The sequence below is a fragment of the Mastomys coucha genome, unplaced genomic scaffold, assembly GCF_008632895.1.
Source record: "Mastomys coucha isolate ucsf_1 unplaced genomic scaffold, UCSF_Mcou_1 pScaffold21, whole genome shotgun sequence".
NCBI lineage: Eukaryota > Metazoa > Chordata > Mammalia > Rodentia > Muridae > Mastomys > Mastomys coucha.
The window spans coordinates 110,125,775-110,150,938 of NW_022196904.1; the positions used below are offsets into that span (position 1 = coordinate 110,125,775).

General features: G+C 43.9%; 1 protein-coding gene across 1 annotated transcript in view; it reads left to right on the forward strand.

Annotated features, from left to right (window-relative positions):
* The first annotated feature begins 3,161 nt into the window (after positions 1 to 3,161).
* Otoa (otoancorin) overlaps positions 3,162 to 25,164 on the forward strand; it is an 82,895-nt gene continuing 60,892 nt past the window's right edge. Inside the window, exons 1-8 of the mRNA XM_031384603.1 lie at positions 3,162 to 3,352; positions 12,417 to 12,508; positions 13,567 to 13,595; positions 13,689 to 13,719; positions 13,855 to 13,882; positions 15,726 to 15,813; positions 18,341 to 18,472; positions 21,897 to 22,132. Of these exons, the coding sequence (XP_031240463.1) occupies positions 12,418 to 12,508; positions 13,567 to 13,595; positions 13,689 to 13,719; positions 13,855 to 13,882; positions 15,726 to 15,813; positions 18,341 to 18,472; positions 21,897 to 22,132 (635 nt within the window). The 5' untranslated portion in view covers positions 3,162 to 3,352; position 12,417. The remainder of the gene's footprint in view (positions 3,353 to 12,416; positions 12,509 to 13,566; positions 13,596 to 13,688; positions 13,720 to 13,854; positions 13,883 to 15,725; positions 15,814 to 18,340; positions 18,473 to 21,896; positions 22,133 to 25,164) is intronic.

Consider the following 25,164-nt stretch of genomic DNA (forward strand, 5'->3'; position numbering starts at 1 on the left):
ACAGAGACACTGGCTTATTTCACTTAGCATTTGAAGTTGCAGCCATATTTATAGCATGTCCCAGATTTCCTTTTTGTTTTTTTGTTTTCAAAGATTTATTTATTATATGTAAGTACACTGTAGCTGTCTTCAGACATACCAGAAGAGGGCATCAGATCTCATAACATGGTTGTGAGCTACCATGTGGTTGCTGGGATTTGAATTCAGGACCTTCAGAGCAGTCGGTGCTCTTAACTACTGAGCCATCTCTCCAGGCCCAGCGTTTTCTTTTTAAGACGGAATGGTATTCCATTGTATGGGCATACCACAGTTTGCTTATCCATTTCTCCACTGGTAGACACTCAGAGCACTTCCACATTTCGCCTGTTGCTGTGCACAATACTGCTGTGGATATGAATGTGTAAGTATTTCTTAAAGACTGCTTTCATTTTCGGGGAGCAGATACTCAGAGTGGAACTACTGGGTCATTTTGTAATTCATTCTAGTTCTATTTTTTTTTTTTTTTAAGGAACTACAATGATAAAAACATTTTGTGTTCCCACCAACAATGCACAAGATTTCCAGTTTTTCTACACCATTGCCAGCACTTATATATTTTAGATAGTAGCTGCAGAATGTGTATGAGGTGATACTGTTTGATTCTCATTCCGTAATGATTAATGTATCATACTTTCATAGTTCAATTTGGGGCATTTGGCTTCATTTCCTGGTAGAGTGCACTTTGTAAATATCTACTGGTACCCCTGAACAACAGAATCCTTTTTCTCTATGAAATCTCAGACTTCCCTGGAGAACTGGGAGAATATTATTACATAACTAGAATTTAAGAGTCCCTCTGGGTTTGAAAGTCACTATGCCCTATTCAGACAAATTAATGCTTTTATTATAAAGTCATTTTTAAATTACTTTCAGTGCCCTGTAAAATGGTTGGTGACATAACATTGGCTATCTGCACTTCAGTTCTAGAACATAAACAACAGGATGCACAAATGCTGTTATTAGGCACCCTGTTTAGGATTTGACATAATACTGATTTATTTTTTGAGATGAAGTTTTGCTGTGTTGCCAGGCTGGTCTCAAACTCAAGAGTTTTGAGAGATTCTTCTATTTCAGTTTCTTGAGTGGAGGGGACTACAGCTTTGGGCCACTCACTGCCTTGGCTGGAATATTGTACTTAAATGCCTGTGAGCCCCTAACCCTTCCCCAGGTGTGGGTTGAAGTGGCCAGGACTATGTAACCATCCTCTTAAACTCAGTTTTAGTTTCTCAACACTTGGATTTGACTTTCTGACGGTTGTTACTGGTCACAAAGCCCTGCTGAGCATTTGCATTCCAAATGTCACACTATCTAGAGAAAATAAAAACAGGCAAAAAAGAGAAGACAATGAAAATGAGCCTCAGTTGTCCGGTCTGTAGCCAAGTGTACTACTGCTGACATTTTTGGTAGGTGTCCTAGCAGGGTTCCCCAGTGCCTGTGTGTATTCACTGGTTCATGTGTCTCTGCATGTGGTGATAGATGCTTTTATTTCTCTAGGAGAAATCATGTGAAGCTTGCAAGCGCCTGGTTTCTAGTTAGAAGCTGACAAGATGCAGGATGCTTCCTATCATTCAGGGTTTGAGGACAAATTGATCCACGGCCTGGAGACAAAAGGATATGTTGAGAATGTTGGAGAAAGAATATAAAATTCATTGATGGGTATCAGGACACCTCCGTGGTTGTGAAGAGAGTGTTTAATGTTGTTGTGACAAAATAATATAAAAATTAGGATGATTGAGATGTTTCATTAAATGGTAGAATTGCAAGAAAGCTTCTCAGGTCCATAATTGTGTTTTCACTGGGTAAGATGAAAAACAGGTATGCATAATTTCACTGATACAAAGCCATTATTTTAATGTATTTGTGTCTCATTTTAATAAAAGCACATATATTAGTAGTTGGCTTTTTTGTTTTGGAGATGAAATAATTTTCTTGTGTTCTTATTATATGATCTTTCATAAAAGACCATTCTTCCTTGTGGGGATAGGACCCAGAGCCTGGCATGTGCTAGGCTCAGTCTACCACCAAGCAGCACCTTCAGCCCAAGGCTATTCTATGGGAGTATATGCAGTCGACAGATCATCATCTAGCCACAGGCTTGCTGCTGAACACCTAAGATGGATCTCTTCTTGCTCTAATATGTGTGCTAGTAAGAATGTTTTTGTCTGGAAAGTTCCAGACATATTTTTTAAAATGCATGGTATGCTGTCTAGTCATGTCTACTTGATACACAAACTAGTTACATGAAAGGAGGGAACCTCAATTGAGAAAATGCCTTCATAAGATCTAGCTATAAGGCATTTTCTTAATTAGTAATTGGTGGGGGAGGGCCCAGCTCATGATTAGTAGCATCACTGGGTTGGTACCCTGGGTTCTGTAAGGCTGAGCAAGCCATGAGGAACAAGCCAGTGAGCAGCCAGATTCCTGCCCTGTCTTCCTTTGATGAGGAACAGTGATGTGAAAGTGTCAGCCAAATAAACCCTTTCCTCTCCAGCTTGCTTTTGGTCATGGTGTTTCATTGCAGCAATAGAAACCCTAAGACACATGGTGATAAAGTAAGGAGCCTCTCTCCCCAGCTTCAGCGGCTATTGTCTTGCACTCCTGACTCCCTTCGCACATAGCTCAGCCCGCCTTTCAGTTTGTAAATGTGTTTATAAAACCTTTTGTTGTTGGTGGTGGTTTTTAAGGTAGGGTTTATCATGTGGCCCTGGCTGGCCTGGAACTTGTTTTGTAGGCTAGGATGGCCTCAAACTCACAGCTGTGTTCCCCACGACTGGCTGAGATGGGGTTTTTAAAGCACCTGCTACAATGAGCGTGTCTTTAAACAGCCAGACTACTAAGTATCTAGTGGCCACAGAACTCCAACTATAATTTTGCCTTTTTTGTTTTTTTTGAAACTGGGTCTTACCTTGTAGCCCATTCTGCCCTCGAATTCACAGTTGTGTGGTCTCTTCCCACATGCGGCAATGACAGCTGTGCCATCACTCCACCCAGCTTTCAATTTTCAATGGTGTCTTTGAATCTGGATCCAAATAAACTCCCTACATTGTCATTGGCTACAGTTTTGAGCGAAGCTAACCACTCGTCTGGCTGCTGTCCCAGAGGGAGGTGAGGAGGGAGACCCCAGGCAATCCGGTCTTGGCAGGGAAGGGGGCGGAGGAGCTGCAAGCCAAGCATTGCTGTCCTGAGAGGTGGGGCTCTGGCCCCACCGTGTCCGGACTCAGCAGTAAGAGCCTGCAGTCCAGCAAGTGAGGACCCTCGGGCCAGGCGCTGGGGACCGGAGTGAACGGACTAAAGGACGGTAGGCCGAGTGCGGGTGCACAATCCTTATGGGTTCCTAGTGGTGGAGGGTGTATGTGTGAGATGACACTTCTCAGAACCTGCTTAATAACACACCAGTAACAGAGAGCCTTGCAAGGACACCTGCAGCAACAGTAGTATCAGTCACATAATAGCTACTGCTGTTGGAGTCTGGAGATCCAGGCTGGGCTGGGAGCTTTGGGAGTGTTAAAGCGGAGGAGGTGATATTTAATGCTTGCCTGGCTCTTGTGAGGAATTGTGAAAAGATGGGCCCAATGTACACTGGATATATGGATGTAGACTTAGTTTATTTTGCACTGGGAAGTAGATGCAATTGCCACACACATGCTAGGCAAGAAAGCTCTCCCATTAAGCTATGCGAGCCCTGCCACGATACATTTATGAACGCCTAAAAATATGTCATTCTCAGATGTAAAGATGGAAAAGGCCAGAGAGGTTAAGGAATCAGCTCAATAACACACAGAAACTGGTAATCCGAAGTTAAAGCTGTGATCCTGTTCCTAGGTTGTGGCTGCCACCCGGGTTTGGGATTTGGGACTGTTGAGCATGTCAACATTCGCAATTCCTCAGCCCAGACTTGGCTCTGTCACCTATTAGCTGCATAGCCTTGGTCTGCTTCCCTGGCTTCTGAGAAACAGCGTTTTCACCTGTGAAGCAGGCACAATGGCGGTGTTTACCTCAAACTTTCTGCAAGAGTTTAATACAGTAATGCATGCGCAGGGCACATCCCTGGCTGCCTTGTTCCGGTGTTTCTGAGGGCCGTGAACCTTGGGGATCCTGCAGCTGTGTTTTAGAGTGTGCCCTGCCATTTGCTTGCTATGTGAGCTTTTCAAGAACTCGAATTCGCCTGTGAAACTCAGCTGATGGAGTAAACAGGGAGAGGGACTCCATATGGGGGACGCCTGGTGAGGTGGGTACCCGGGATCCTGCTGCAGTAAACAGGGAGAGGGGCTCCATATGGGGGACGCCTGGTGAGGTGGGTACCTGGGATCCTGCTGCTCCTCTCCTTCCTGCACTATGGAAGCCTTTCGATCATGAACAAGGCAGACATGGCTGAGAGTTGGTGTTCTAGGCAAAGGGGGATAGGCAGGGACCCACAACCCTCCCTATCCCACTGACTCAGCAGCCCTAAGCTAGGGGGCCCCAACAGGAAGTACTGAAATTAAATTTAAGTTTATTTAATGAGGGTGTGTTTGCTTTTGCCTCAGTCACAAAATGTCTTTCCTTGTTTTGTTCTTGTTTTTTTGTTTGTTTGTTTGTTTGTTTTTTGAGACAGGGTTTCTCTGTGTAGCCCTGGCTGTCCTGGAACTCACTCTGTAGACCAGGCTGGCCTCGAACTCAGAGATCCACCTGCCTCTGCCTCCCAAGTGCTGGGATTAAAGGCGTGCTCCACCACCGCCCGGATTATTCTTGTTTTTGAGAAGGAATTTTATTATATAGCCCGGGCTATCCTGGAACTAATCCATACCTTAGGCTGGCTTTGAACTGGCAGTGATCTTCCTGCCTCTGACACTCTCCAGAGCACTAGTATTGGATTACAGGCACGTGTCAGCCTGCCACACTCAACTATGAAATAATATCTTTTATTTATTTGTGTGTGTGTTTGTGTAAACTCTTCCAGTTAGTGTCCATGGGCCCATATGTGGTGCTCATGCCACAGACTTTAAATGGAGCTGCCTCAGGAGAGTAACAAACTTTTGGTAGATGTCTGGGTGGCATGTCTCAGCTTGAAGGAGCCTCACAGCATCACGTCTCACTCCACAGGGGACTGATTGCCTGGTCCACAGCTTGTTTCTGGCTTGCCTGGGACATGTTGCTTTTGAGATGTTAAGTTGGAAGCCCCTCTGTTCTAGTTGGCAGGATAACTGACCACTCCCTCAAGTAACCCCTGAGCTCTGAGGTCTGTACTAACTGTTGCTGTCTTCATCGGAGGTTCTGCAGGTGGTTTGGTGGGGAAGGGGAGGGCCACAGAGAACGCTATCAGCTGTCCACCACCAAATGGCCCAGGCCTTGCCCAGTCTTTTGAGTCTTTTGACCAGCTCTCTAAAAGAGAGTACCCCAAAGGGCCTTTAATTAAAACCAAATCCCCAATTGACAGTGGGCTGGGGTTTCACTGGGACTGAACTCGTTCTGTGCCCAGAAAGAGGAGTGTTCGTAATTGTAAACCTCTCACAGAGGTAACAGGATCAGCTTAGCCATCTGCACAAGAAGCCTCATTGTCTGGGAAACTGGAGGTCTATGAATGGGGCTGATGGCGCAGGGACCTGTGACCAGAGAGAAGAGGGAAAGAGACAAAAGGTTCCTTCCCTCACCACCTAAATCCAGGAAGTTATTGTTGGAGCTCAGCATAGCAGTCCCCAGGAGCAGCTGGCGGGCAGAATGATTTTCAGTGTCTGAAGGTTTTGAAAGTGACATCCTGGTCTGCTTTGCTGTGGAAAAGTCAAATGAGCTCACTTGGTTTTTGACGTTTGCTATGGAGATCCCCTGGGGGGACAAAACAAGCCACTAATGTAATAGGTCAGGCAACACTGACAAGGGCTTGACTAGGGAATGCTGGGGCGCCTGTAGTTGTTAGATATCACCCAACTATGTCATCTCCAGAATTCCTGAAAGGTGGGGCTGTTGTTACCTCAGTACTGGAAAAATGGAAATAAACAATTTATACACGGATTCAGAAGGAAGCTTGAAAACAATTTTATTGGAATTTTAAGAGAAAAAAACATAAAAAAACACAGGTGACAATCTCAGCAGCCACCAGAAGGAGAGATGGAGAAAGTCACTCCTTAAGGTGAAAATAGCTTACCAGGAAGGGACAAGCACCCCTGAGGATAGAAGTGGGCTAGTGAGCTGAGGAAAGGGCTGCGCTGTGGTCTCTCATAGCACCCCTCTGCCTGTGGGCTGTCTTTCACACGTGCTGTGTTCGTCAGATGAGGCCAGCATTATGAAGTGTTCCTCTGCAAATTGGCTTCTTTCGTGTTAGTCCTTACTTCCCTCTCACATTCTCACATCTCTGGGGTGTGGCCTGCCTGGGAGTCAGCAGAAGCAGTGTGCCATTTCCTGCCTTCATCCTACTTGACAGCCTTGGGCATCCTTGTGTGTGCTTCCTCCTGGTATGAAAATGTAAGTTTCATATGTAGAATCTTTATGTTGTCAAGAAATACTATTATTTTTTCTACCTTTTTTTCATATACATTTAAGCAAACAACTGTGGTCACCACCATCAATATACACAAACACCTGAGTCAACCAGCTTATAAAGAGGAAAGGTTTATTTTAGCTCACGGGTTCGGAGGCTCCTCCATGACAGGTTGGTGCCTGCGATGAGACAGCACATCTGGAAAGTTTAGTGGAGCGTAACTGCTCATCCCATCTGCTAGAAAGCAGGAGAGGAAGAAGGAGGCTCTGGAATGCCACATCTCCTCTGAGCACAGCCTTAGTGATCCACCAAGGTTCCTCTCAAAGGCTCCACTACCTCCCATGGAAGGTGTGCCAGTCTGGCACAGGATGGAAGAATGCCACCCTGGGAATCAAGCCTTTAACATGAGCTTTGGAGGTGGGGGAGGTAGGGCGTCGGTCATCCAAACCACAGTTCCATTCTTCACTCGTGAGCTGAACAAATCGGCAGCTATCTGACAATCCAAAGGTGTCATTTGCTGGCCCCTCCATTAAAACATCAGATGGCTCAGCAAAAGCGCTTGCTGCCAGGCCTGATGACGTCTATCCCTGGAATCCACATGGTGGAAGGAAAGAACCAGGGTCTACAAGCTGTCCTCTGACCGGCACGCAAACCCTATTGCATGCCCTTTGAGATAAATAAATGCAAAATTATTTTATTTTATTTTAGTTTTTAGAGATTCATTTATTTATTATATGTAAGTACACTGTAGCTGTCTTTAGACACCCCAGAAGAGGGCATCAGATCTTGTTACGGGTGGTTGTGAGCTGCCATGTGGTTGCTGGAATTTGAACTCAGGACCTTCAGAAGAGCAGTCAGTGCTCTTAATTGCTGAGCTATCTCTCCAGCCCCCGCAAAATTATTTTAAAAGATGAGGGGTCCTTAGAAAATGTGACAACACAGTTTCATTGTCAGATTTAAAAATAGTAATAATTATTCTTTGAAATAAACACACATGGCTCAAATTTCTCCAGTTGTTTATCCTCCTTTCTCCTCCTCCTCCTTCTTCTTCTTCTCCTTCTCTTCCTTCTCCTTCTCCTTCTCCTTCTTCCTCCTCCTCCTCCTCCCCCTCCTCCTCCTCCTTCTCCTCCTCCTCCTCTTCCTCTTCCTCCTCCTCCTCCTCCTTCTTTGTATTTTTTAATATGATAGGAGGTAGCCCAGACTGTCCTTAACCTTGCTGTGTAGTCAAGGAAGATTAACTTTGGCCTTCGTGTCTGTCTCTCAAGGCTAGGTTTCCAGGTGTGTACCAGAGTGCTTGCCTTCTGTGGTGCTGGGAATTTAGTACATGGCTTTGAGTTTGCTAGGCAAGTGGACTGCATTCACAACTGTAATTATTCTCTTAATATTATATTTGAACCAGAATTCAAATTAAGCACAGATAGGTGATGGGTATATCTCTGAGGTCCACCCCTTCCACTTTTCATTTGCTGAAGGAGCTAGCTTGTTCTGACAGCTTCTTAATCTTGACTGCTGTTAGTACTTGGGCAGCCTGACATCTTGATAACCCAGTTTTGACCTCCTCCGGCCCTACCATGTATCATTCCTTAAAAATCTCCTTTCTCTCTGTGCTTGTCTCTCTGTGATCTCATCTAGGTCTTGAGCTTGAAAATATGCTGGCTGCTGTGTGTGGATAGCTTCTGTCTGAACCGCTCCCTCACACTGCAGACTGGAGTCCTGCTTTTCCCAATGCCATCCGTACCATAGCAGGCCCCTCAAAGTTAGAATGGTCAAAATGGAGTTCCAAGGATTCTTCCATAAACTGGTGTTCAGGTGCTTTCCCCAAATTCCTCTTATTTTTTTTTTAAACCTGCACAGACCCCACATCCTTGGCGTCATCTGTGGTGTCTCTCTCTTTTGTCCTTTACATCTGAATGTTTAGGCTTCACTCTTGAATATGTCTAGAATCAGCTAAGTTTCCTCAACCTCACTGCCTGGGGCTGTGTCCTCAGCATTTCCTTCATCCAGGCTGACTTCTCTGATACAGCCACTGTCCCATCCAAGAAGTTCCATGTGTTCAGGATCCAATTAAAAGCCAGAGTAAGATGTTTCTGTGCTGGGCAATAATAGGATGTCCAAGAGGAATCCCCGTGAGGAGTGCACAAAATAGTATACTGTGGGACACACTGTGGCACACTGAAGCTTCACAATAAGGGTTTTTTTGTTTTTGTTTTTGTTTTTTGTTTTTCTTTTGTTGAGGAGCTTGCAAGGGTGGAGGGCAGATGTGGATGGGGAAATAAGTGTGATTGGGGTGCATGATGTGAAATTCACAAAGAATCAATGGAAAATTAAAAATAGTTCCTGTGCCAATGCCTTTCCACTGCTCCGCCTGTTTCAAAGCCCAGCGGCTTCCAGCTTCATCGCCTTCCTTTCTCGTTTTTGTGTGGTCTGTGGGACAAGGTGCCAATAAATCGTGCTCCTAACTCCAAAGGCCGCTATGTTTCTTTTTTTCTTTCTGGAACTTTCTTTTCCCAGATATCATTGTGATCCATTCCTTCCTGTCTTCAGATCTTCCCCACATGTGTTACCATGGCTCCTATTCCTTCACGGCTTCCTTTTCCTCTGTAGCATCCATCACTGCTTGACATAAACCGAGTTACTTGATTGCCTATTTATTTTATTCTTGACTCCCCAGCACATCAGCCGGGATATGGCTTTACAAGCTGCTGTGTCCTCGGAGTGTAGAATAATGCCTGGCCCACAGTGATGCTCAATAAGCATTTGATAAATGAATGCATGAAATAAACACACAGCTATAAATATGTACCTTAGCCATGCCTGGTGCTCTTATAGAGAAGTATTGGCTTTCTCTCCTGGCTAATTGTTTGTCTTAGAGAATTCACAGAGGGCTGCCTGGAAGACTTGGGACTTATAATGGATTGGATGAGCCAGGCCAGAAGGGAGGAGGAGGGATCTTTACAGAGGACATTGACCTGGGAAATACGACAACTCGGAGAGACACAAGGAAGTAGATGCTCCGACCACTAGTGGATTTTCTCTGAGGAGTAGAGAGAGGGACACTGACACTTTGGAAACTGCAGCCTGACCTCCCCGCTTATAAAAACTCAAGCTCAGAACTCCACTCAAGCTCCATTCAAAATGACTAATTCATTTCTCAGAGAGCACCCTCAGGTGGGGACCTGTGCTGGTTAGTTAGTCTTTGTCAACTCATCAGAAACTAGAGTCACCTCGGAAGGGGGAACCTCAGCTGAGGAATTGCCTCCTTCTTGTTGGCCTGTAGGTGCAGCTCTTGTTAATGAGGTAGGAGAGCCCAGCTCTCTGAGGGTGGGCCCATCCCTGGGTTGTATAAGAAAGCAAGCTGAGCAAGCCCCTGAGAAGCAAGCCAGTAAGTAGCACTCCTACATAGCCTTTGCTTCAGTTCCTACCTCCAGATTCCTGCCTTGGCTTCCCCGATGATGGACTATATACACTGGGGGCCAAATTAACCCTTTCCTCCCCAAGTTGGTTTTGTTAGGTATTTTATTACAAGCAAGCTAGGACAGTACCAATTAATACCCCATTTTATAGCTGAGAAAGTTGAAGTACAGAGAGGTGAAGCAAGTTGCCTGACATCACACAGCTAGTGAGTGGGCAGAGGTGAGAGAGAAACCAGACCATATGACTACAGCCCATGGCTTCTCTTTAGAGTTCCACTTTGGAGAGATATGACTTAGACGTAATAGTATCCACCGGTTTAAAACACACATTTCAGTGAGATTGGTAAGTGTGGCTTCTATGCAATACCCACTCTCATCTAGATAAAGAAACCCCATCATTGGGACTGGAGAGATGGATGATTCAGCAGTTCAGAGTGGAACGCTGCTCTTTCAGAGGACCCAGTTTGAGTCCCAGCAGACACATGGCAGTTCCCAACTGTCTGGAACTGTCTAGTTCCAGGAGGGTCTGATGCCCTCTCCTGCCCTCTGCAGGCACTGCACACATATAGATACGGGCAAGCACAAAAACACAAACCAAAAATAAGTAAAAGAGATCTCCATTGTCTTTGCTAAATGTCTCTTGTGCTCACTGGCAGAGTGCCTTCCCTCCATGCCCCAGAGTGTCCCAAGTGATTCTTGACTTTATCACAGGTTTTTAACTGTCTTGGAGTTTCACATAAAAGAAACTGCAGTATATCCTTCTCCCCCCCCCTTCAAATGTGTGTGGGTGTGAGCATGCACACATGTAGTGGCCAGAAATGGACATCAGGTTCCTTCCTCAGTCACTTCTTACTGTTGAGACAGGTTCTCTCACTTTCTTTGATCCTGGAACTTGCAAAGTCAGCAAAATTGTTTGGCCATCACCTCCTGGCTTGGTTTAACTTTTTTATTGCTGAGTGGTGATCTGTTGGTTTCTTTAAAGACAGATATGCTGTCTTTAACCTTTTACCCGTTGGGCATTTGGGTTGTTTTCATATTTGGATGTTACAAACAAGGTTGAACTGCCAGGCGGTGGCGGCACACGCCTTTAATCCCAGCACTTGGGAGGCAGAGGCAGGTGGATCTCTGAGTTCGAGGCCAGCCTGGTCTACAGAGTGAGTTCCAGGACAGCCAGGGCTACACAGAGAAACCGTGACTCAAAACACCTCCACTTCCCCCAAAGGCTGAACAAATCTTTGTATCTACATGTTTCCATTTCCCTTGGCAAAACCCCAGATTGAAATTCCTTTTTCTTTTTCTTTTCCTTTCTTTCTTCTTTGTTCTTTTTCTTCCTTCCTTCCTTCCTTCCTTCCTTCCTTCCTTCCTTCCTTTCTTCCTTCCTTCCTTCCTTTCTTCCTTCTTGTCTGTCTCCTTCCTCCCTTTCTTCCTTCCTTCCTTCCTTCCTTTCTCTCTTTCTTTCTTTCTTTCTTTCTTTCTTTCTTTCTTTCTTTCTTTCTTTCTTTCTTTCTCTCTTTCTTTCCTTCTCCTTTTCTTTTCAAGGCAGGCTGCCCTTGAACTTACTAGGTAGCTGAAGATAACCTTGAATTTCTGACTTTCTAGCCTTTCCTTCCCAAGTGCTGGGATTACACGTGTGTACCTCCAGTGCCAAGTTTATGGTGCTTGGGCTATAACTTAGAACTTTGTATATGCTAGGCAAGTTCTCTACCAACAAAACCACATCCCCAGCCCTTGAAATTCCTTTATCATAGAGTGCCAAGTATGTAATCTTTTAAAACTCTGGCAAACAATTTTCCAACCTCAACACAGCAGACATTTGGTGTTGCCAGTCTGCCTCTGTTAGTCACTTTAATGACTTTGTGTGTGTGTGTGTGTGTGTGGTGGGGGGGTCGCATTGTGGGTTTATTTTATGTTATGTTTTATCATGGGGATAATAGAAGGAAGGTGACATGCATGGGTTTAAATTCTGAAAACAACCATCTGTCCTGTCTGCTTATTAAAAACCCACAAATGGAGCTTGTTTTGAGCAAAGCCCAAAGTCGAAAGTGACACATTTTTTTTTGTCTGAGTATTCGACATTTGTCTATTTATTTTAAGAAGTTCAACTCTGTTTTTCCATTGACCTGTCTTCCTACTGGATCGTAGGACTTCTCACATCCTGCGTCTGGAGCTCATGTGAGAGATGGTGGAGCAAGCACTTTGAAACACTCTTCTCTTTTGGGTGCTATGGAACAGGGGTGGTGGTAAGCATGGAAACGGGGTGCTGAGGTCACCGAGAGAATGATGAATATGTCTTAGACATACCCTGGAATCATTATGTTTTTAACGGGGTGCTGAGGTCACCGAGAGAATGATGAATATGTCTTAGACATACCCTGGAATCCTTACATTATTTAAAATATTTTTGAGGAATTTGGTGTCTGCACGTCCTTTTTGCTCCTAAATATTCTTCAATCTATTTTTAAAAGAAAATGAAACCTGAGTCACCTTTGTGCTTGACTTAACTGCAGGAGGATGTTTCAGGAACCTAGGATGTACCCCCTTCTGCTGGTCCTCTTTATGAGCCATGAAGGTGCATATCAGAGAGAGCCAAGCTCCAGGCAGGGTAAGTTTTGAGGAGAGGGGAGGGGGGCTTTCACAGCTTCTACATATTTTAGGGGATGTAGCTGGATATGTCTGTTTGGGGTTATGATGTATTCTGGTGAGGGGGTGTTAAGCCTTTTCCTGTCTGTGGGTATGTGTAGGGCTTTTGGGGATATTTTACATGGTTTATTTTCTGAGTGTGTATTATTTGTCCAAATAAGTTCATTATGACATTTTCATGCACGCACACAATATACTTCAGTGGAATTCATCCCAACACTCTCTATTTCCCCCATGCTCCATGAGTCCAGTAGATCCTACACATGAGGGAAACTTGCAGGGTCTGTCTTCCTGAGTCTGACTCATGTTGATTAATGTGATGATCTCCAGTTCCAACGTTTCTCCTGCAAATGATATACCTTCTTCTTTATGGTTAGATAATACTCCACTGGGTGTATAGACCACATTTTCTTCATCAGTATTTTGTTTATGGATTTCAGGGCTGACCCCATATCCTGGGAATTGTGAATATTGCCACACTGAACACCTATGCGCAGATATCTCTGTGGTATGCTGCCATAGTTGTTTATGATGCCTTAGCTGCCTCTGTGGGACACTGAGTGGATCATACAGTAGTTCTACTTAGGTTTTTGGTACACCTCTTTCCTGATTTCCACAGTGGCTGGACAAACTGACACTCCCAGTGGCAGTATGTAAAGATTCTCAGTGGGGGGTTGTAAGCCAAGATTTTCTCACACTGGCCATAGTTATTGCAATGATTACAACTCATGGAAAGCCAGAGTGGCTTTTGTTGGGCTCCTGTGGTAGCTATATTCGGCTTTATGAAGGCTATCATGGACAGGTGGCGGTGGCACACCCTTTTAATCCCAGCACTTGGGAGGCAGAGGCAGGCAGATTTCTGAGTTCAAGGCCAGCCTGGTCTACAGAGTGAGTTCCAGGACAGCCAGGGCTACACAGAGAAAACCTGCTCATAAAACAAACAAAAACAAAAAACAAAACAAAAAAACCCGAAGGTCATCCTATTCAGTTCTAGTCACATATCCAATGGCTTTCTTGCAGATTTACACCCATTGTTACAGAAAATGGCGGTGAGTGCTCCCGTTTTATTTTTAATTAAAATCCCCTCCACCAGCGCTGCCAGGTTTGCATGTTATACTTGATGTCATCTCTCTGCCTTTTAGGAAGAAATAATAGAGGGAAGCTATCTGAATGGTAATATCCCCGGTCTGTCCCGTGTCCCCGGTCTGTCCCCGTGTGTACCTTCTGAGACCTTCAAACAGAATACGGATGTGGTGTCTGTGGGATGATTCTGTTTAAAGCTGTCTCTCCGTTTTGTCCCCACTGTAGCATTACTGGATCTCACACTGTTTGAAAGGTAATCTGCCTCGGGGGTGTTGGAAGGGATGGAGGTTTTTCCTAATAACCGTCAGACAGAGTTTCCTACTCAAGAAAAGTAGTATGTGCTATTGCAAAGAGCACCAGCCCATGTGCAGTGATTTAGTTGACACACTTGCTCCTGGAAAACTATTCCTCCAGTGGCTGAGCGACCAAGGTGCCTGAAGGACTCTTAAGGAGGTGACATTATTCCCACAGGGCTGGGGCAGAGAAATACATCCATGTTTACTACGGCCCTCAGGCTGGGGCTGCTCATTACCCTTTTGTGTAGAATAATGAAGCGGAGGCTGGGGCAAGTGAGCGGAGGTCACACCGCTGGGGCATGGCAGAACTGGACTGTGACCCTCCCACTTGGCTCCGGGGCTAGCTGCCACCACTGTCCTGCTTTGTACTGCTCAGGCCTGTGTGAGAGACTGGAGAGATGGGGTACTGAGGCAGTGTGGCAGAAAGAAAGTTGTCAACATTAAATCTTCATATGCATGTTACAGTGTATGTACATGTCTATGGACCTGAGTCTTTAAGGAGTTTATATATGATACAGAAAGGATGGTTGGTAAAATCTTGATTATTTCTTTTTGTTAATTTATCTCAATAAAAGCCCACTGGAACTTAAAAAAAAAAAATCTTCATATGCATTCTATAAAGAAGAGAAAATGGGGGCCTCCGGTCCCTTTCAGAGACAACCAATTGCATCAAGGTGAAAGGCCCCTGCAAACATTCCTCCCCCATGAGAACTCCCTTGGGAGGTTTTAGATATATTTTCTCAGGCTACAGTTTTATTTATTTACTTATTATAAGCCCATCCATCCATCTCTTTATCTACAACCAAAAAGAGGTTATAAAAAAGCTGTTTGTGCCAGTGGGTGGGTGGCATGTGCCTTTAATCCCAGTACCCAGGAGGCAAAGGCAGGCAGATCTCTGAGTTTGAGGCCAGCCTGGTCTACAGAGTGAGTTCCAGAACAACCAAAGCTATGCAAAAACAAAACAAAACAAAACAAAACAAAACAAAACAAAACAAAACCCTGTCTTAAAAAAACAAAACAGCAAGAACAATAACAACAACAAAACTCTTTGTAGGGGCTGGGAGATGGCTCAGTCAGTAAAGAGCTTGTCTCACAAGCATGAGAATTTGAATTTGACCCCCAGAACCTGCATAAAAGCTATTTGGACATGGTGGCACATGCTTGTAACTTCAGTGCTGGGTCAGTACAAACCTGAAATTCTAAAGATTCGCTGGCCAGCCCTTCTAGCTGAATCAGTGAACTCTTGGCCAATGAGAGACAATGTGTTGTCTTCAAGCATTTTCATGCACACACATATACACACACCTTTAGATACACAATACATACCTGTATACACATACATTCACATCTGTATACACACACACACCTATATATATATACACACACCTGTGTACCCATATACACACATATATACTTGCATACACACATACATACCTGTGTACACATACATACCCCTGTTCACATACAACCCTATATACACACATACTCCCCACCTGTATATACACACACATACATATACACACACATCTGTACATACACACACACATATATATGTATATACACACACACACACACACACACACACACACACACACACACACACATATACCTATACACATACTCATGAACACACCTCCTCCCATGTTGCCAGGTGAAGGCACCTCTTACTTTTCAACCCAAAGTTCCCTAGCATCTTGGCCTATTCCCACTCCTCTCTGGGCCCCAGGGCACATAGCCAGTACAAGAATGTTTGCAGAGGACCTGGACATTGACCTTTCTCCCATCTGTCTTTGCTTGAAGCTCCCATGTCTGGACTGCAGACCTGTCCCACAGAGTCCTTGCCTATCTGAACTCACGGAATGTGGCCTTCACCATTCCCAGTCTGCAGGTGCGTATGTGACACACGTTCCAACATTCTGCTATTGGTCACATTAGTGCACATCAGTTGTGCCCTGAGTGGAAACTGGACTTTACTGATAAAAGAACAGCAGGAGTATATTAGATATTTTTCTATTACTATAACAAAATCCACAAGACAAGAAAGAGTTTTGGATGAAGGGATGGGCCAGTATAACTTGCTTGCTGCTCAGTCGTGAGAATAAGAGTTCAGATCCCAGCACCCATGTTGGTGATTCACAAATACCTGCCATTCCATATTCAAGGGATCTAATGTCCTCTTTTGGCCTCTGAAGGCATCTCTACACACGTGTACACATATGCTCACACAGATACATATACACACATACACAGATAAAAATCAATCTTTTTTAAAAAGAAGGATTTTTAGTCTTCATAGTTTAGAGGGTAACGATAATGCTGGTTCCTGCAAAGACGCAGCTGGTGTATAACCTTGATAGATAGCTTTATAACAGTTGGGTACACCTGTGAGAGGGAAGGATCACATGGGGACACAGGAGTCTGGGGCAGGGTTCATGCTCAAGCCCACTTCACTCCTTTCCTAAGAACTATCCAGTGTCTCCTGGGGAACTACGCCAGTTCCTTCCAAGGGCAGCTAGCATCCCTATCACCTCCCACCAGGTTCCACTTCTTAATGGTGGCATCACCTCTTAATGTCACCTCTCTGGGAACTGAATTCCTAATGGACGAGCCTTGGGAGAGAAACCACGCCCAGCATGCATGTGCTTGTTGGTAACAATGGTGGACATTTGGCTAGAGCATCAGAAGGGCACAGGTGGGGAGTAATGACTGGGGTGTTTGGGCGTGGCTGGTAGCTTAGGACGATACTCTGAGAACAGCATGGGAGACCCAGGATGTGTTATTTCAGCACTCGCACACCATTATCCTGTTTAGAAAAGAAGATGCATCATGGGCTAATAAGTAAATGAACAGCACAGTGGTTTGTTATTTCTTGCTTTAATAGAAACAGAAGTATTAACAGACATTCACACCAGAGCTGCACTCAGAGGACTTCTTGATCGCTATCTGCTTGCCCACCCACCAGCTGGAGGGGCTTCTGGGCCCACACTGCAGCTGTCTTCATCTCTCCTAGCAATGTAGTTAGCAGTAAGGAGCAACCCCTTTCTCTCTGGCAGTAAGGTTTCCCATAGTGGTCGGTGTATTGCTGCTTCATGCATATCCTCATTCAGCATCTCTACAATTTTGGCAGGTTGGCACAGTTGTAGACACTGAGAATGAGGTGGGTTCTGTAGACACTGAGAATGAGACACCGTTCTGAGGTAGAGACAGACATCAGGTAAGTAAGAACTCGTCAGAAGGAGAGAAACATGGCAGGCAGGCTGTACTGAGCACTTCTGCGCTAGGCACCGTTGAGAAAGCCAGACATTTGATCCTCACGACACCCCACATGGTGGGCACTCTCATGGGCTCTGTTTTCCAGATGTGAATTCTGAGGCCCAGAATGTAGGATCGTCAATTTAGCAAATACAAATATAGGATGTTCAGGGACTAGAGGTGTACCTCAGTTGGTAGTGTGCTTGCCTAGCGTTAATAAAGCTCTGAGCTCGAACCCCAGAATGGCAGGAAATGGGTATGGTACACACCCATGATCTCAGCACTAGGGAGGTGAAGGAAGAAGAATCAAGTTCAAAATCATACTTGGCTACACAGGAATTTGGAAAGCAGCCCGGGATACATGAAATCCAGGGTCTCAAAAGACAAAGCACAATACTTAGATATATGATCTCTAATTAACTTGAAGCTCAGGTAAGTGTAGATCTGAAGGTTTGCATACATGTTATCTGTCTTTTATATGCAGTATTTGCCTACAGGCATTATTTCACATGGCCTTCCCAGAGCATATTTGTGTAAGGGATATTTAAGAAACAAAACTGAGACTGGGTGTACAACTGTAACACTAGCACCTGGGAAACTGAGACAAGAGAAGTGTGGACTTAGGGCTAGCCTTGACAACACAGAGAGATTCCCATCTCTAAGGCTGAACAGCAGCAACCAAATCCCAAAGCTCCTAAATCAAAAAGAAAACAAGTCCAAGAGGAGAGGCTTGCAGGAGAGGCTGGCACCCCGACGGGGCACTGCAGACAAGGTGATTCATTCTGCCTGGGTCTTCTCCTGGGTTCAGCACTAGGGTTTGAGTGGTAGGAAATCAGAGATACTCAGTTTCCTTGCAGAGGTCAGCCACCCAGGACAAGGACCAGGCAGGCCACAGAATTATGAAATCAAGCTGACCACCTGAGGGGGATAAGCATGCCCAGGGTTGTCCGTTCTTTGCATCTCCTAAGTGGACTTGGAAATCCGGAGTTTGTAAGGAATCCCCTGACTTTATCGCATTAGCACCCACTAAACCCACCATGTACAGGCTGCCTGCTAGCTGGCGGGCTCTGCAGGGCTTCAAGGGGAACCCGCTGGGCTGCTGGCCTTGGTGCTGACCCACTGCTTAGTCTTCTGACCTCTATGACTGACTCTCCCACGCCCAGGCAGTCATGGAAACACACCTGGAGCAGTATCTGTACCAGCCGCAGAAGCTGCTGGAGGACCTGAGGACCACTGATGCCCAGCAGTTCCACACCGCCATGAAGTGCCTTCTGGAAGACAAATGGGGCCACCTGGTAAGGCACGCCTGGCAACCCTTCACGAGGAGTGCTGGGGGTGGTTGACATTTGCTAGGCCATTTTTTGGATCTTTCCTCTTTTCTCCATCACCACCCCAGCTTGGGATTCTAGAACCTGGCCCTTTTTTTTTTTTTTTTTTGGCTTCAGTTTCTCCATGCTACGTTGTTTCTATTCTTATGGGCACTAAGGGTACTAAGGGTCTTCTAACCGTTTGAGTTGGTAAGTGTCTGAGGGTGATTGCTGTGTGCAATGGGTGTAGAGAGAGAAAGAATGGTCCCCGTACTTAAGGTTACCCAGCACTCCTCAGGCTCAACTTTGATATCTAACACTACCAAAATAATTAAATAAAGAATAAGTATATAAACACTAAAATGTTTAAATCTTCCCCTAAACCTGTGTGAATTAAAACTAACAAGAATCTTAACATTTCGGAGCTGGAGAGGTGGCTCAGCCATGATATGGCTCAGGATGAAGGCAAGCAACAGCTGACAATGACCACAAAACAAGTTTAGTGACATGCACACAGCACAGGGAGCAGGATCCCCAAGCCCCAGAATGCCCTGAGGCTCCAAAGCTGAGGACTAGTGTCCATTTACTTTAGACAGCTCTTATGAATCACTGCTCCAAAATGGAGTTGAGAACCTTGCTAAGCCTCAGCTTCCTCAGGTGGACTCAGGATGGAAAGATTCTTTTTTTCTATTTCTTCTTCTTCCTCTCCTCTTCTTCCTCTTCCTCCTCTCCTTCCTCCTTTCTCTCCCTTTCTTCCTCCTCTTCCTCTCTCTCTTCCTCCTCTTCCTCTCCTTCCTCTTCCTCTCCCTCTTCTTCTGCCTCTTTCTCTTCTCCTCCTCCTTCTCCATCTTCTTCTCTTCCTTCTCTCCAGTCTGCTTTTATATCATTCTAGATATATCCAAAACGCATGGTCAGTTCTTAGATCAAAGACAAATAATCAAGCGAATTAGTAAACAAGGAGGTCATACAAGAAAGTAATTAAGTAAAGTAGTAAGCAGAGAGATCACATGCGGTAGTAATTCAGCAAAGTAGTAAACAAAGTCCCATGGTCACTGCTTCTAATATTCTTATCTGAGCCTACTTCCTTGTCTGAGCCCAGTGACAAATGCCAAATTCCTAGAAGAGGCACAAAAGCTCTCAACATCTGTGTGTATGTATGTGCACCACGTGTGTGCCTGATGCCTGTGGAGGTCAAAGAGGGCTTTGGGTTTTCTGGAACTGGAGGTTCTGGTAGGTGTAAGCTGTCCTATGTGGGTGCTGGGAATTGAACTCAGGTCTTCAGCAAAAGTAGCATACATTCTTCACTGATGAGCCACCCTCCAGCTCTGCAATGCTAAGATTCTTATTAGTTTTAATTCACACAGGTTTTGGGAGGACTTAAAATTTTTAATGGTTATATACTTTTTTATTTAATTATTTTGATAGTGATAGGGCCTCAGGGAACTATGTCCCTGACTCCTAATCTGTCTTACTTTAATATTAGTCATTAAAACATGATAGCCACAAGCTCAGTATGAATAGATTTCATTTAGAAATGAACTTCAGGTTTTAAAAAAGATTCAGTATAAAATATTATAAAAATACATTGTGTTTATTGAGGCTTTTCTACATATGCAATATTCTTCTAAGGGAATGACCAGCAAGGGACAAGTGAGTAAAAATGTAAGGTTTGTAGGACACATACACCCCTGTCACAATTAATTAATTCTGATATTAGATATGGGTTTGTATCAATATAACTTTATTCACAAAACCAAGTGGTGGGCCAGTTTGTCATTGTTTTAAGGGTGTAGCATTCATGCATTAATTTAATCTTCTCCACAGCATTCTTAAACAAGTTTAAGAAGAATGTTACCATTAAAAACCAGGCTTGCTGGCTCATGCCTGCAGTTCCAGAACTCAGGAGGCTGAGGCAGCAAGATGAAGACTGACATCATTCTGGGCTACATAGAAAGTTTTAGTTCGGGTTGGACTATAGAAGCTCATTCTATCTCTTCCCCTGTCCCTTCTCTCAAACACACACACACACACACACACACACACACACACACACACACACACGGACTGAAAAGGTTTAACATAGTGGCTAAGTGCTGGCCTAGGATATACAACTTTTGGAATTCCATGCACAGCATCTGCAAACAAAATTAAAAAATAAGAAATAAGTTTGCATTTTAATAATCAGGGGAGGAAACAGAGTCTTGCCGAGCATAATAACCTCTAGGACACAGCTTAGAAATACTGAATGTATTCCACTGAGAGTGGAAAATGGGTTCCTCCTTGGAGAAGCCAAGGGCCTATCTCAGAGTGATGTTTTTAAAAACCTTAAAACAAATCACAGGCCACAAAGGAAGTCAATTCTCTTTAAGAGCACTTACAGAAGGCCCAGTAGACACACAGAGGTAAACTGTGTGTTTCTTTAACATATCCACTAATAGAACTCAGCCGCACGTCTAGTGGCTTCTGGAACTCTTAACAAGTGTTGACTGGAAAGATCTCAAGATGTCTGCAGTGACTGTCGTGCATTGTAAAAATACCCATGATTTCTGTCTTAACAAAGATCCTGCTCCAGCTGCAGAGCCCGGTGTCTGTGGTCACCCCTGGAGTGTGCACCGCAAGTCAGCTCTATGCTAACGAAAGTGAAGGTGTGATAGTCATGATGCTCATCCGGAGGATGTGAAGCCACTTAGTATAGAAAGAACAAGTGAGAGTCTTGTATAAGCCTAAGGTGATAGAAACTTCTAGAAGTTTCTACCTAGCGGCATGGTATGAAATGCTGACACTGAATTTCTTCATGCTTCCAGTGCTGTTGAGTCAAGAGGCAGCTCTCATGTGACTATGATGGTTTGAATATGGAATATGACCCCATAAGCTTATGGTCCCCAGCTGATGGGTCTATTTAGGGAGATGTGGTGGAAATTTTAGGAGATGGGGCCTAATTGTAGGTAGTAGCTCTTGGGGGTTAAGTTTTTTTTTTTTTTTTAAGATTTATTTATTTATTTAATTTATATGAGTACATTGTAGCTGTCTTCAGACACACTAGAAGAAGGCATCGGATCCCATTACAGATGGTTGTAAGCCATCATGTGGTTGCTGGGAATTCAACTCAGGACCTCTGGAAGAGCAGTCAGTGCTTTTAACCACTGAACCATTTCTCCAGCCCAGGGGTGGGGTTGAGGGGACAGGTTTTGAAGATTATGGTTGCTTCCTATTCCTGATTCCTGTCAACAATGCCCACAAGTTCTACAAGTTCCCACCCCTGTCAGGTTCTGCTTAAGCATATGGGACCGAGTAACCACGTACCAATCCCCCCTGAAACCAGGACACCAGATACACATTTCTCCTTTAATCTGTCTTCTCATGTGCTTTGGCCACACAGCTACAGCAACTTTAATTTCTCTCATTTCTTCAGGACCTGGAGGACATCGTCATCAACTTAGGAGACATTCGGGATGAGGCCCTTCAGAGCCCTGGTGTGAACCGCAGCCTGTTTCTCATTACACTGGAACGCTGTTTCCAGGTGCTGAATGCCTTGGAGTGTGTGGAGGTCCTGGGCAGGGTGCTCAGAGGGTCCTCCGGCAGCTTCCTGCAGCCAGACATCACAGACAGGCTACCCCAGGACCTGCACGAGGATGCCTTTAAGAACCTGTGAGTCTTTTCCTTCAAACTCTTTATTCTATAGGCTGCTCATGGGCTGCTATGAGAATTCAGGAAGGTTAATATACAGAAAGGGGGAAGATGGTGGGACAGGCAGACATACATCTTCTGAAACAGAGCTGAAAGATACTTTAATTAATACTGTCTTCTCTTGGCCTCTTATCTTGGGCACAAACTCCAAAGCTAGCCCTACAACTCCCAGAGGAAGTTCAACTCCCAGGTCCTCTAACACGCACAGGATCACATAACCTCAGGTTCCCAGGATCCCAGGAGCTTGGTTACACCAGGATCTCAGGGTCCCAGAGGCAACTTGATTCCAAGGAACTCTGACACACCCAGGATCTCAAGATCACAGGATCACAGAGACAGATGGACTGTGAGGAGTTCTGACACAACCAGGGTCACAGGAAGGACAGGCTCCAGTCAGATATAGCAAGGGCATGTAGCCCTTGCTATAATCAGATAATGGGAGGCAAGCATAAGAATATAAGCAACACAAACCAAGGTTACTTGGCATCATCAGAACCCAATTCTCCCACCATAGCAAGTCCCGAATACACCATCACACCAGAAAAGCAAGATTCGGATCTAAAAATCACTTCTCATGATGGTGATAGAGGACTTTAAGAAGGACATAAATAACTCCCTTAAAGAAATACAGGAGAACACAGGTAAACAGGTAGAATCCCTTAAAGAGGAAACACAAAAATCCCTTAAGGAATTACAGGAAAACACAATCAAACAGGCAAAGGAAATGGACAAAATCCAAGATCTAAAAAATGGAAATAGAAACAATAAAGAAATCAAAAAGGGAGACAACCCTGGAGTTAAAAAACCTAGGGAAGATCAGGAGTCATAGATGCAAGCATCACTAACAGAATACAAAGATAGAAGAGAGAATCTCAGGGGTAGAAGACAGTATAGAAAACATTGACACAACAATAAAAGAAAATGCAAAAAGCGAAAAGCTCCTAACCCAAAACATCCAGGAAATCCAGGACACAATAAGAAGACCAAATCTAAGGATAATAGGTATAGAAGAGAGCAAAAATTCCCAATTTAAAAGGCCAATAAATATCTTTAACAAAATTATAGAAGAAAACTTCCCTAGCCTAAAGAAAGAGATGCCCATGAACATACAAGAAGCCTACAGAACTCCAAATAGACTGAGCCAGAAAAGAAATTCCTTCCATCACATAATAATAAAAATACTAAATGCACTAAACAAAGAAAGAATATTAAAAGCAGTAAGGGAAAAGGTCAAGTAACATATAAAGGCAGACCTATCAGAATTATACCAGACTTCTCACCAGAGACTATGAAAGTCAGAAGATCCTGGACAGATGTCATACAGACCCTAAGAGAACACAAATGCCAGCCCAGGCTACTATACCCAGCAAAACTCTCAATTACCATAGATGGAGAAATCAAGATATTCCATGACAAAACCAAATTTACACAGTATCTTTCCATAAGTCCAGCCCTACAAAGGATGATAGATGGAAAACTCCAACACAAGGAAGGAAACTACACCCTAGAAAAAGCAAGAAAGTAATCTTTCAACAAACTCAAAAGAACACAGCCACACAAACATAATTCCACCTCTAACAATGAAAATAATAGGAAGTAGCAATCACTTTTCCTAAATACCTCTTAACATCAATGGACTCAATTCCCACAATAAAAAGACATAGACTAACAGACTGGATACATAAACAGGACCCAGCATTTTGCTGCATACAGGAAATGCACCTCAGTGACAAAGACAGACACTACCTCAGAGTAAAAGGTTGGAAAACAATTTTCCAAGCAAATGGTCCCAAGAAACAAGCTGGAGTAGCCATTCTAATGTTGAATAAAATCCACTTTCAACCAAAAGTTATCAAAAAGAATAAAGAAGGACACTTCATACTGATCAAAGGAAAAATCTACCAAGATGAACTCTCAATTCTGAACATCTATGCTCCAAATGCAAGGACACCCACATTCATAAAAGAAACTTTATTAAAGTTCAAAGCACACATTGCACCCCACACAATTAGTGGGAGACTTCAACACCCCACTCTCATCAATGGACAGATCATAGAAACAGAAACTAAACAGAAACAGTGAAACTAACAGAAGTTATGAACCAAATGGATCTAACAGATATTTATAGAATATTTCATCCTAAAGCAAAAGAATATACCTTCTTCTCAGAACCTCATGGTACCTTCTCCAAAATTGACCATATAATTGGTCAAAAAACAGACCTCAACAGATAGAAAAAGATTGAAATAATCCCATGTACCCTATCAGATCACCATGGATTAAGGCTGGTCTTAAATTCCAACAAAAGCAATGGAAAGCACACATTCCTATGGAAGCTGAACAACTATCTACTCAATGATAAGTTGGTCAAGGAATAAATAAAGAAAGAAATTAAAGACTTTTTAGAATTTAATGAAAATGAAGACACATCATACCAAAACTAATGGGACACAATGAAAGCAGTGGTAAGAGGAAAACTCATAGCTCTAAGTGCCTCCAAAAAGAAACTGGAGAGAGCTTACACTAATAGCTTGGCAGCATATCTGAAAGCTCTAGAACAAAAAGAAGCAAATAACCCAAGAGGAGTAGATGGCAGGAAATAATCAAACTCAGGGCTGAAATCAACCAAATAGAAACAAAAAGAACTATATAAAGAATCAACAAAACCAGGAGCTGGTTCTTTGAGAAACAGCAAGATAGATAAACCCTTAGCCAGACTAACCAAAGGGCACAGAGACAGTATCCAAATTAACAAAATCAGAAATGAAAAGGGAGACATAACAACAGAAACTGTGGAAATTCAAAAAATCATCAGATCCTACTACAAAAGCTTATACTCAACAAAATTGGGAAATCTGGATGAAATGGACAATATTCTAGACACATACCAGATGCCAAAGTTAAAACAGGATCAGATAAACCACCTAAACAGTCCCATAACCTCCAAAGAAATAGAAGCAGTCATTAATAGTCTCCCAACCAAAAAAAAAAAA